This window comes from Salvelinus alpinus, chromosome 3 (assembly GCF_045679555.1).
Source record: "Salvelinus alpinus chromosome 3, SLU_Salpinus.1, whole genome shotgun sequence".
Taxonomy (NCBI): Eukaryota; Metazoa; Chordata; class Actinopteri; order Salmoniformes; family Salmonidae; genus Salvelinus; species Salvelinus alpinus.
This window is the reverse complement of record NC_092088.1, coordinates 30,492,768-30,506,218: the sequence shown is the minus strand read 5'-3', so window position 1 is coordinate 30,506,218 and position 13,451 is coordinate 30,492,768. Positions and strand designations below refer to the sequence as shown.

The 13,451-nt window shown below is 42.2% G+C and overlaps 1 protein-coding gene across 1 annotated transcript; it reads left to right on the top strand.

Annotated features, from left to right (window-relative positions):
- The first annotated feature begins 7,403 nt into the window (after positions 1 to 7,403).
- Positions 7,404 to 13,126, top strand: LOC139570549 (myosin regulatory light chain 2, skeletal muscle). The gene is made up of 6 exons (XM_071392501.1): positions 7,404 to 7,553; positions 8,368 to 8,466; positions 10,320 to 10,500; positions 12,067 to 12,145; positions 12,275 to 12,323; positions 12,792 to 13,126. Exons 1-6 carry the CDS (start codon positions 7,485 to 7,487, stop codon positions 12,894 to 12,896), a joined length of 582 nt encoding a protein of 193 aa, XP_071248602.1. The 5' UTR covers positions 7,404 to 7,484; the 3' UTR covers positions 12,897 to 13,126.
- Positions 13,127 to 13,451: the final 325 nt, after the last annotated feature.

Genomic DNA, 13,451 nt, shown 5'->3' with positions numbered 1-13,451 from the left:
GCTACAATATTATTACATGTAATGCCGTAATAATACAGCTATTACATTCAATAGATAAACTCACAAATCAATTGCATGTATTATGAGTTGTCTTCTTCACATTGGTTGAAATTCACAAAAGCCAGGATGATTCCAAAAATAGTCTATTCAACACAGCAACTCAACCCACACAAATTATGCAGAGGATAAGAAACGCTGTTAGATGCAACCTAAAAATGAATACAGTATGGGAAATACATTCATCTGGTGCCATTGATAACTGAGCACTCCAATACCCCATTTGGGTGTCCACAAATGTTCCTCCTTGGTGACATGAAATCCCTTTTCGCTGACACTGAGCCCCACGGGACTTGTCTGATGTCAGTACCGCTAATGTGCCAAACGAACTAACCGGTTTAGGGTACTAATTAATATGACCCCACCATCGAAAGCGCTCACGAACACGTAGGCTACATGTTGGTTGTTTTGCTCCACAACAGCCACAAGCTTCACAAGGTAACCTGGTACCGGTTTAAAAATGTTTAAAGTACTTTAGTGCTCCCCCCCCAAAAGGGGTTAAATATGGGTAAAAAAAAAAAACTGAATATCCAGGGCCTGTATCCACAAAGCATTTCAGAAGAGGTCCCTGGAATCTTGTTAAAACCTGTTTGAAGACTAGCCATAAGACTGCTGAACAATTTATCAAATGGCCACCCGGACTGTTGACCCACCCCCCTTTTTGTTTTTACACTGCTGCTACTCGCTGTTTATTATCTATGCATAGTCCTCTTCACCCCCTATCTACATGTACAAATTACCTTGACTAAACTGTACCCCTGCACATTGACTCGGTACCGGTACCCCCTGTATATAGCCTCGTTATTTTGTTACTTTACTTACAAGCCCTTAACTCTATTTCGTGAACTGCGTTGTTGGTTAAGAAAATATTTACTAAATTAACTAAGCATTTCACGGTAAGGTCTACACCTGTTCTATTCCGAGTGGCGCAGCAGTCCAAGGCACTGCATTGCAGTGCTAGAGGCGTCACTACAGACCCTGGCTCATTCCCAGGCTGTGTCACAACCGGCTGTGATCGGGAGTCCCATAGGGCGGCGCACAATTGGCCCATCGTCGTCCGGGTTAAGGGAGGGTTTGGCCGGGGTGGTAGGCCATCATTGTCAGTAAGAATTTGTTCTTAACTAACTTGCCTAGTTAAATAAACATTCTGAGATAAATTTTATTTATTTTAGCTGGTAATCACGACAGTTTGAGGTACCGCAAAGGAAAGATTGTTATGACGCTCATTGACATAATCCCCATTATTTGCAACTAACTAACCACGGTGAATGTGACTGTACAACATCTGTTGAAATGGTAAAACAATTGATATAATTTTTTGCCTGATACGATCACTTTGCCTACTCTTAATTATTGCCTAATATGTAGGCTTACATAACCTTTTTTTTTATCCAATTCTGATGGTTTTTAAAAGAGGAATTTTGACAATATTACTGTTATATCAACACACTCATCATCACTCACGTTTAACAACTCTAAATCGCTTTGGCACAGTAGATATCAAGTCACTTTCCAGTGATGTTGCATACAATGTTGCATCTAGTGTTTGAATGGTCTATAATTTTCATCGAACACAATCGAAGTTAACATAAGCCCAATTTAGGTACCTTTTTTAACAATGTGATGTTTCGCTCCAAAGGTATAACATGATGTAGGTTATCAAATAATGGAAAGAAAATGTTTATTTATTAGCCTAATGGTTATATGTATTTAGGCATGTGTTAAATAGGCCTCTTGTGAAAGCATTGTCAAAAGTGCAAGAGATACTGTTGCATGTAAGTCTCTAGATTTATGGATTGATCATTTAGAAATATCAAAACGTAATTTGAACAACTCCAAAGCAATTGCATGTGATGCAGGAATCACTGACTCGCTTATCAAGACACCTGCTTGTAACTCTTAACTGGTTAGGACAGCTCATGAGGTCGCTGTTGACTAGGTAGGACTATGAGTTAAGAGGCTTTATGTATAGCTTTTATTTTTACCCATAACAGTAAGAGTAAAATGTCTGTATTATGACCAATTTTCTACTCGGAGAAGCTTTGTGGATGCGGGCCCTGAGCTTTCTTGTATACTCAGATAAACTACATGATCAAAAGGATGCGGAGACCTGCTCGACGAACATCTCATTCCAAAATCATGGGCATTAATATGGAGTTGGTCCCCCTTTTGCTGCTATAACAGCCTCCACTCTACTGGGAAGGCTTTCCACTAGATGTCGGAACATTGCTGCAGGGACTTGCTTCCATTCAGCCACAAGAGCAGGTGAGATCTGTCATTCATGCCAGGTGGCCCACATTTTTAGCATAAAATATATAAATATATATGTCTGTTTTGCATGTTATTTTGGCATTAATACGAGTCACATTTAAGTTTGCAAATAATGTTTTTTTGTTTTTTTTAAACCATTGAGTTAATAAAGTCGCATACAAACATGGTCTCTGTTTTGTTTTCTTGAGTTATGCAGCTCCAAAATGCAGGTGTTTCAGCCTAGCTCAGTGCTTTCTGTGGCGGAGGCGAGCCACCAGAAAATAGGAACGTTGTGCTGTGATTGGCTCAGTGTTCTGTCACTGAAGGAGTAACTACGTCGTCACCAGTCCTTAGTAATGGGAGACATCAAAAATGATTGCCCTCTGCGTCCTGCCATATAGTTACATTAGTAGTGCCCTTCCAAGAAGGATCACCACTTTTTATTCTAAGAATGTGAAATGTCAGAATAATAGTAGAGAGAATGATTTATTTCAGCTTTTATTTCTTTCATAACATTCCCAGTGGGTCAGAAGTTTACATACACTCAATTAGTATTTGGTAGCATTGCCTTTAAATTGTTTAACTTAGGTCAAACTTTTCAGGTAGCTTCCCACAATAAGTTGGGTGAATGTTGGCCCATTCCTCCTGACAGAGCTGGTGTAACTGAGTCAGGTGTTTAGGCCTCCTTGTTCGCGCACGCTTTTTCAGTTCTGCTCACAGATTTTCTATAGGATTGAGGTCAGGGCTTTGTGATGGCCACTCCAATACCTTGACTTTGTCCTTAAGCCATTTTGCCACAACTTTGGAAGTTTGCTTGGGGTCATTGTCCATTTGGAAGACCCACTTGTGACCAAGCTTTAACTTCCTGACTGATGTCTTGAGATGTTGCTTCAATATATCCACATAATTTTCTTTCCTCATGATGCCATCCATTTTGAGAAGTGCACCAGACCCTCCTGCAGCAAAGCACCCCCGCAACATGATGCTGCCACCCCCGTGCTTCACGGTTGGGATGGTGTTCTTCGGCTTTCTGAGGTCTTGGCTGATTTCTTTTGATTTTCCCATGATGTCAAGCAAAGAGGCACTGAGTTTGAAGGTAGGCCTTGAAATACTTCCACAGGTACACCTCCAATTGAATCAAATTATGTCAATTAGCCTATCAGAAGCTTCTAAAGCCATGACATCATTTTCGGGAATTTTCCAAGCTGTTTAAAGGCACAGTCAACTTAGTGTATGTGAACTTCTGACCCACTGGAATTGTGATACAGTGAAATAATCTGTCTGTAAACAATTGTTGGAAAAATTACCTGTGTCATGCACAAAGTAGATGTCCTAACCGACTTGCCAAAACTATAGTTTAACAATAAATTTGTGGAGTGTTTGAAAAATGAGTTTTAATGACTCCAACCTAAGTGTATGTAACCTTCCGACTTCAACTGTATGTACAGTAGCTTTGATTGGACTGATCTTACATCTTACTTTCAAAATCTTAGCTAGCCGTCATCATCATGAATCAAGTCGACAATCTACTGGCAAATCCTTTTTAATCCTTGTCCTATGAGGTGAAATAATTAAGATACATCATAGATAAAATGTATTGGTGGTCATTGGACATAAACATTACACAACAAGTTGGAAATCGATAATTCAACAATGAGTGGTTTGGAAGGAATCGGTGACATTGGCTAACCGCAATCATTACCACTTGCAAAGTCTGGAATAAACTTAATCAGACTGGGAAAATACGTTTTGAACGGTTATCCAACTTGGAATTGTAAATCTTTCTTTGAAGACAAAATTTGCCCACGAAGGATCACCACGCCACCTTCCTGTTCAAGTGAGCACATCACAACAAGGTGAGTCGAACAATGTCTTATATGATGCTGCATAAATTATGTAATATGCCAGGGAGATATGTATACTGTAGCTAAGAAAGTAATACTAAGTGTATGTTGTGTAGTAAGCTGTTAGTAGCCCATGTGTCACACTCTAATAATTTGGTCTATTCTCACATCTTAATTTCGCCTAACGTTACTGTTCTGACTCGGTGGTGCACATGTAGCCTATAACCTGTTTTTGAGAAATGTCATCTAATATACACACAATACCCCATAATGACAATGCGAAAACAGGGTTTTAGAAATGTGGATATATATATATATATGTATATATATAAATAAATATTCAGACCCTTTGCTATGAGACTCGAAATTGAGCTCCAGTGCATTCTGTTTCCATTGATCATCTTTGAGATATTTTTACAACTTGATATGATTCCACCTGTGGTAAATTCAAATGATTGGACATGATTTGAAAAGGCACACACCTGTCTATATAAGGTACCACAGTTGACAGTGCATGTCAGGGGGGGGAAAACTAGCCATGAGGTCGAAGGAATTGTCCGTAGAGCTCAGAGACAGGATTGAGTCATGGCACAGATCTGGGGAAGGGTACCAAAACATTTCTGCAGCATTGAAAGTCCCCAAGAACACAGTGGCCTCCATCATTCTTAAATGGAAGAAGTTTGGAACCACCAAGACTCTTCCTAGAACTGGCTGCCCGGCCAAACTGAACATTCGAGGGAGAGGGGCCTTGGTCAGGGAGGTGACCAAGAACCCGATGGTCACTCTGACAGAGCTCCAGAGTTATTCTGTGGAAGTGGGAGAACCGTCCAGAAGGACAACCATCTCTGCAGCACTCCACCAATCAGGCCTTTATGGTTGAGTGGCCAGACGGAAGCCACTCTTCAGTAAAAGGCACATGACAGCCAGCTTGGAATTTGCCAAAAGGCAGCTAAAGGACTCTCAGACCATGAGAAACAAGATTCTCTGGTCTGATGAAACCAAGACTGAACTATTTGACCTGAATGCCAAGCGTCACGCCATGAGGAAACCTGGCACCATCCCTACAGTAAAGCATGGCAATAGCAGCATCATGCTGTGAGGATGTTTTTCAGCGGCAGGGACTGGGAGACTAGTCGGGATCGATGTAAAGATTAACGGAGCAAAATACAGAGAGATCCTTGATGAAAACCTGCTCAGGGCCTCAGACTGGGGCGAAGGTTCACCTTATAACAGGACAACAACCCCAAGCACACAGCCAAGACAATGCAGGAGTGTTTTCGGGACAAGTCTCTGAATGTCCTAGAGTGGCTGAGCCAGAGCCCGGACTTGAACCCGATCGAACATCTCTGGAGAGACCTGCAAATAGCTGTCCAGTGATGCTCCCCATCCAACCTGACAGAGCTTGAGAGGATCTGCAGAGAATAATGGGAGAAACTCCCCAAATACAGGTGTGCCAAGCTTGTAGCGTCATACCCAAGAAGACTTGAGGCAGTAATTGCTGCCAAAAGTTCAAAAATGTTTTGATATGGTGATATGTTTTTTTATTTGTTATAAATTTGCAAACATTTCTAAAAACCAGTTTTTGCTTTCTCATTATGTGGTATTGTGTGTAGATTGATGGGGAAAACATGATTTAATACATTTTAGAATAAGGCTGTAACATAACAAAGTGGGGGGAAAAAACAAGGTCTGAATACATTCCGAATGCACCTTAGGACAGACACTTCAAAACATACTTCCTTTTGATCTGCTTTGCCATTTATGAATATGTTATTCAATGCGTTTCTATGGGCTAATAGCATTAAGGCCAAATTCAATGTTTCATAAAATGATTAGTAAATATTTGTTTTATACCTACAGGGATCCTAAAATTACAAATCAAATAGCTAAATGATCCTTGGTATGACCATCTTAAAACAATTCCATATGTTGGCTTAGTAGAAACCCAGCCCCGGGCCCTTAGACTCTAGTTAAAGGGAGAGCCAAAATGTCTCCGAATGAGAACAGGGGGAGGCGGAGGCATTGCTATTTCTGGTCTATCCACAGCTGTTACATTTTTTTTTTTTTTAATTACACTCTGTCAAAGCACTCCTATTTTTCCTCACTTGTCAACTAAGCCCATTACGTTACTTCCAACTGAAACTTCTCCACTGGTTCTTCTCACAAGTTATGCAATGTGTATGAGGGAGAAAAGCAGAGACAGAGAAGAAAACATATCAACTGAGGGTGGACAGATTTTGGAGGGAAGGCCCTTGAATGTCGAAGAAAGAAACATTGTGCGGTAGTTTGAGGGGAGAGAGGTAGAGTTTCAGGGAGCCGTGAGAACTGATATCTCCATACGTAGCTCCACTGTACACTTCCATGGTAGATGGCCGACCATGGAGCCCCAATATGGAGTTGAGTTGGTGGTCTGGTGGCCTGTTCAGTCAAGCACTGTCCTGGGCATCTCCAGGGACCAGGAGCAACCCAAATTAGAGCCTCCATGTTGGAAAACCATTTCTGTTTAGTCCAGTCGTCAAATCAAAATCAAATCAAACAACAAAATGTCTGCTCTTGGGGGTAATCCAGGACTGGAGTTGCAGGAATGTATAGTATATTTTGGTAATTATTTAGCAATTGTTGCTATATTCTGTTCTGTCTCTTGAATATGTGTGACCTTGTCATTACTGGAATGTTACCAATCCCCCTCAGCCAACAGTTTCCATGTCATTACTGTAATCCATTCAGTTGGCTTCTTCCACACTAGTAGGGGGTACGTACTGTATACACAGATCTCAACAGGTCAGTTAAACAAGTGGTGACTTTAAAATATGTTTTAAAGCCTGTGCTTGAAATACATACTTATCTGTTGTTTTATGGACAGTGTAAAGTGTTGTAACAGGAAGGACCTGCAACTGGTAACAGGCATGACATGGATACAATGGATATGCCACAATAGCCCATTGTGTTGTTTGCCGCCTTGGGGCGGATGGAATAAAAGAAAATGAAAAATAGCTACAACAAAGACCCTGAGCATGCTATGAATGAAGTGTTAAAGAGAGAGAGGAAGAGGAAGGGCCGAGGGGCGGTTCAATAGTCCCAAAGGCTGCAATAGAGGTTTGTCCATATTAGTCCAAGTGTGACACTGACACCAAAGTAAGGCCTGAATGTTGTGCTCGAATTCATCTAATTCTAAGACTCCCTGTGCCTATTTTGGAGTGACGGAAAGGCGATACCCTTGCTCCTCCCTCTCTCTCTTACTTTCCTCAGCTCCCTCTTTTCTTGCCAAACTTGATGGTGCAGCTAAAGTTAGCCCCCTTGAGCTAGTATATAAGGCAAGGGGCCAACACAAACATGTCAGTCACATCGGCTTGGCATAGGCTTCTCTTCTTGACCAACAAACCAACAAACTCTAAAGAGATGGTGAGTGTGTTTGCGTTCCTCTCAATGGAGAACAGTTTCTAGGGTCTCGGATTGTCTACTGACAACTTAAAGCATAATTGATAGTAGGATACCAATGCAAACTGGATAATGGCAATAAAATGGACTCTGAATTACATTTTAAAGGCTTCTAGAACAGTTTCCCAAACTGGTTCGGGACCCATTGGTGGAAGCTGGTTCCTCACTGGGCAAAAGAGCCCAGTGATACTCGGGTTTTGTTGAAATGGCGCATCAAAAGGAAATACTTAAAGGATGTTTGGGGACCACTGCTCAAGAGGCCTCTAAGATATTACAGAATCTTAGCCAATTTCGACGCTACAGCTGAACTCGCCAAGTGCCTTTTATACAACGCACTTTTTTTTAAAGCTTTATGCTGAAAAGTGTGACTTGAATTGGTACAACTTATTCAGACAAAAGCTAAAAGCACCCAGGCATCGAAATCTGAAGCAAAGCTAAGCGTCACTCCCATGTGACTCATTGAAAGGCGGTTAACAGCTAAAATAGCAGAAGGACACAGAGCATCGCTAGAGGTCAATGACAATGCATAGTCAATTCCTAGAGGGGGTACTTTGTGCCCTTCTGGCACAACTGATGTCACTGACAATGACAAGTCAATGAGAGGAATCATTCTCAAAAAATACCTTAGGGGGTTCCTCTTGCCACTGCGGAGGTCTAAGACCTTTTGGCCCAAAATGACCCAGAGTGGCATGGATGGCCCAAACAGGCCGTTACAGTAAAATGTTGGTTGTGTTGACTGTGAGTTAAATGACATGTCCTCGTCATCGTTTACCCCCAGGCACCCAAGAAAGCCAAGAAGAGGCAGCAGCAGGGAGAGGGTGGATCTTCCAATGTGTTCTCCATGTTTGAGCAGAGCCAGATTCAAGAGTACAAGGAGGTAAGTTTTTTGGGGAGGGTTTTCTGCCACACTATTTTCACTAGATATCAATGCTTGGTCAAGTAGTTGTAATAAGTCAGCCGACATAGTTCTTGGGATACATGCCATTGTAACATCTCCACGCATCACATTGTGATCCCATTGAAAGAGGGTTGCAAAAGCCCGAAATAGACAAACAACCCAACGACTTTGTAATAGGTAAGACAGGACATCCTAAGGCAGGTGGCGTTCACATTTTACTGTATCTATTACTGTGGGTGTGATGGAAGTGATAGCCGTCATAGAGCTGGACAGACAGACTTGATTCGATGAAGTTTTTTGGCTCCAGTTGACAATTTTTTTTTGTTATTGGCGCCGCCAGCAGGAGACAACCGTAAATTACTTAGTTGCTGATGACAGTGGTCACCTGGGACAGGTCACTACCCAGCAAACCGGGAACATTTCCCAGAACATTAGCTAAGAGACCCATTAAGTTCTAGTTAGGGTTTTATCTAACATTAGGATGACAACATCCTGTTTTTCAGAATAAAAAAATATCCTTGGAATGTTCTCCTAACATTCACTAAAATGTTGTGCACAACCATCTGTAACAACCACCACAGAACATTCCCTAAATGTTCTCTATTTGTTTCCAGGTAATTTAATATAATCTACCTGTAAAGAATGAAATGTGTTCAGACAAAGGTTTTATACAGACATTGTATAATCATCAACACAACTGGACAGTTTTTGTCTGAGAACATTTGCTGAAACCTAAGGAATGTTCTGGGAACTTTACCCAGCAAACCAAAATTGGTTCTGTGAGTCTTCCCCAGCACCCCCTCTCAGAACCCGTCCCTGTGACACCCCCCCCCCCCCCCCCCCCCACCCGGAATGTGAAAGGGAGACAGAATTTACAAGAGACCCCTAGAATTGAAGACATTGAAGGCCTCTATTTACAGAAAAGGCAATCAACCAACCTGTTCCTCTGCTCAGCCAGAAAAACTTTTGTGACACCTAGTCTTCGCTCTTTGACCTGGTGCGAAATAGCCTACTAGTTTTTAAAATCACGTGGGAATGTTCACATTGGAAGTTCTCTCAATATTTAGGAGAGCGCAACCTAATCAGCAAAGTAGACAAATTACAATAATTTGGGAACCTGATAACAATTTGTATGATTTTTAAGGGGAAAAATGGAAGTGTGTCAGAGTCTTTGGGTATATCCCTGTCTTTGTGTGATTGATTTGGCCAATTGGAGACAGGTGGGGGTAAAAAAAAGAAACAGGGGTTGGGGGCAGAGGGATTAGTCAGGGAAGGGGGCGAGGGGGGTAAGGGGAGGGGTGTTAGTGTTGTAATCAATACCGATTCCTTAAATGTCTCGAGGCTTGTCTGACATCCCGAGACCATTTTAACACCTTTAAAAAGACAAGTGGTTGGCCAGCTGCCAAGTCCCCTGTGTGCTCTATAGCCTTCTTGGGTTTCACTGAGTGACACATGCAGCTATTTGGGGAGAGAGGAGAGAGACCTTTTCACATTTATTTTGATGGACCATCTTGGGAAAACCTTGGGAATTGTGATGTAAATATTCCCGCAACTCAAATTTCACAATGCAGTGCACCCTGATTTTGTTCCTTACACACTGTCTATTATCATCGACTAGTCTAATGAATTTTGAAATGAGGAGACTGAGGTCATGGCAATGCATTTCAATATGGTACTGGGTAGTGTGATAACATGAACTTATTTTAATATGCTTCTAAGCAATAGAAATATTACATTTACTTAAGACTGTCATGTTAATGTGATCGATGTCATTTGGATTGCTCCACAGTGAATAATATGGTATCAACTCTCTCTGCTTCGCTTCCTGCTAGGCTTTCACAATCATTGATCAGAACAGAGATGGCATCATCAGCAAGGATGATCTTAGGGACGTGCTGGCCACTATGGGTCAACTGAACGTGAAGAATGAGGAGCTGGAAGCCATGGTCAAAGAGGCCAGCGGCCCCATCAACTTCACCGTCTTCCTCACCATGTTCGGCGAGAAGCTGAAGGGTAGGTCAACCGCTAGGAGCGACTTAAAGCTTTTTCACATTACAAAAAAAAGGTATGGAAGTTGATCCAAAAACCAGTCAGTATCTGGTGTGACCACCATTTGCCTCATGCAGTGCAACACATTTCATGTGCATAGAGTTGATCAGGCTGTTGATTGTGTCCTGTGGAATGTTGTCCCACTCCTCTTCAATGGCTGTGCGAAGTTGCTGGATATTGGCAGGAACTGAAACACGCTGTCGTACATGTCAATCCAGAGCATCCCAAACATGCTCAATGGGTGACATGTCTGGTGAGTATGCAGGCCATGGAAGAACTGGGACATTTTCAGCTTCCAGGAAATGTGTACAGATCCTTGTGACATGGGACCGTGCATTATCATACTGATGGCGGCGGATGAATGGCACGACAATGTGCCTCAGGATCTCGTCATGTTATCTCTGTACATTCAAATTGCCATTAATAAAATGCAATTGTGTTCCTTGTCCGTAGCTTATGCCTGCCCATACCATAACCCCACCGCCACCATGAGGCACTCTGTTCACAATGTTGACATCAGCAAACCACTCGCCCACACAACGCCATACACGCTATCTGCCATCTGTCCGGTACAGTTGAAACCGGGATTCATCTGTGAAGAGCACACTTCTACAGCTTGCCAGTGGCCATCAATGGTGAGCATTTGCCCACTGAAGTCAGTTACTACGCTGATATGCAGTCAGGTCAAGACCCTGGTGAGGACGACGAGCACGCAGATGAGCTTCCCTGAGACGTTTTTTTTTTTATTCTTCAGTTGTGCAAACCCACAATTTCATCAGCTGTCCGGGTGGCTGGTCTCATACGATCCCGCAGGTGAAGAAGCTGGATGTGGAAGTCCTGGGCTGGCGTGGTTACACGTGATTAGCAGTTGTGAGGCCGGTTGGACGTACTGCCAAATTCTCTAAAACAATGTTGGAGGCGGCTTACGGTAGAGAAATTAATATTACATTATCTGGCAACAGCTCTGGTGGACATTCCCGCAGTCAGCATGCCAATTGCACTTTTCCTCAAAACGTTAGACCTCTGTGGCATTGTGTTGTGTGACACAACTGCACATTTTTGAGTGGCCTTTTATTGTCCCCAGCACAAGGTGCACCTGTGTAATGAAATTGCTGTTTAATCAGCTTCTTAATATGCCACACCTGCCAGGTAAATGGATTATCTTGCCAAAGGAGAAATGTTCACTAATAGGGATGTAAACAAATTTGTTCCTCAAATTTGAGAGAAATAAGCTTTTTGTGCAATCTTTTATTTCAGCTCCTGAAACATGGGACCAACACTTTGTTGCGTTTATATTTCTGTTCAGTATAAGTTTCTATAAAATGTACATATATTTTATACAAAGTTTTGTTTGTTAATACTTAATACTTCTACTGCTTTACTTAGTCCCATTACTCCTAGTCCATCACTTTTCTTAGCCCATCACTCTTATCCCATCACTTTTCTTAGTCCATCACTTCTTAGTCCATAACTGTGAGTTTGAGGTAACATAGAGTTTAACTGAGGATCCTCTTCTTCCCTTCCTCTTAGGTGCTGATCCCGAGGATGTTATCGTGAGCGCTTTCAAGGTCCTGGACCCCGAGGCTACCGGCCTCATCAAGAAGGAATTGTACGTTTTCACCCTGTACCCTTTCCTACCATTACTATTCTATAAATTCACTCAAATTCACTCACAACCTCTTCAGGTAGTCTTAATGTTGATAATTCTCTCCTTTCCTACCTATTTCCTTTCCTCCAGCATTGAGGAGCTCCTGACCACCCAGTGCGACAGGTTCACCGCTGAGGAGGTGAGGGATCTATCATTCTATCAGTCATTCAGTCATTTAGAGCGACATTTTCTCAGTGCACGATCACTGTGCAAATAGCAAGAAATACCATAAACCTCATTAGAATCTCAGTGATTTAATTTGAAATGTTTCTTCAGCAATATGTGTAAAAAGGGGCGATTAACACGTTTCGTAAACTGAGCGATACATAAACAATCGCCTTTATAATGCACATTGTTGAAGGAACGTTTCAAAATTAAACCACACTGATTACAAAGAGATTTACAGTATTTCTTGCTCTTTGCACAGTTACTTTGCTCGAGGAATATTTCACCCTTAGAGCAACATGGTGTTTGAGCTTTCGTGATATGGTTATTTACAGTAATAATTAATGACATATTTCTGTGTGCTGTCTGACACTGGACTTTGTCCATTTCCCCGCAAAGTTTCTGAGTTGTAAGTTTCTCCTTTTGTCTTCCTCTCCCTCAGATGACCAACCTGTGGGCTGCTTTTCCCCCAGATGTGGCTGGCAACGTAGACTATAAACAGATCTGCTATGTCATCACACACGGAGAGGAGAAGGAGGATGAGTAAATCCACTTTTTCAATCCCTCTGCCTCTCTCCGTCATCCCCCTCACTACCCCCCTTCTCCAACTCTGTGGCCCGCTTACACGCTCCCCTCGCTCTTCTCTCCATCTCCACCCCGCTCACTATGAAAGACTTGTCTCCTTTATCGAGATACTTTGAGTTGAGAGGATTGAAGGCTATGGAGGTGTGCTGTGTGTGAGTATCGACAAAATAAAATAATCTTGTACCATCACAACTGTTCCTCTCTATCTCCCTCCCTGCCTCCGATTCCTTCTCTTCTTCCCCATCCCTCACTTCGATCTCTCCCTGTCGAATCGAACAGCGCATGCATCATACCTACATCATGTATGCCTATAGAGTTCAGTATGTACAGACAAACACTTTTACTCTTGGGTGCTGTGGTGTATGCTCTATTGTTTATTTGAAACAAGTAGGCATATTGACCTGCAAGGTCTGTTTTGTCTCGACTTGATGTGAAGTAATCATGTGCTGGAAAAAAGGAAAGCTAAAAATGGACGAGTACTGCACTAAAATAGCTTGCGTACTCCTCTCTCTTAATT

Excerpts from the sequence above, each read along its gene's own strand:
- LOC139570549 (XM_071392501.1), top strand. The coding sequence starts at position 7,485 with ATGTCAGTCACATCGGCTTGGCATAGGCTTCTCTTCTTGACCAACAAA. Across the intron at positions 7,554-8,367 it reads CAACAAACTCTAAAGAGATG|GCACCCAAGAAAGCCAAGAA; the intron begins GTGAGTGTGTTT and ends GTTTACCCCCAG. Across the intron at positions 10,501-12,066 it reads GTTCGGCGAGAAGCTGAAGG|GTGCTGATCCCGAGGATGTT; the intron begins GTAGGTCAACCG and ends CCTTCCTCTTAG.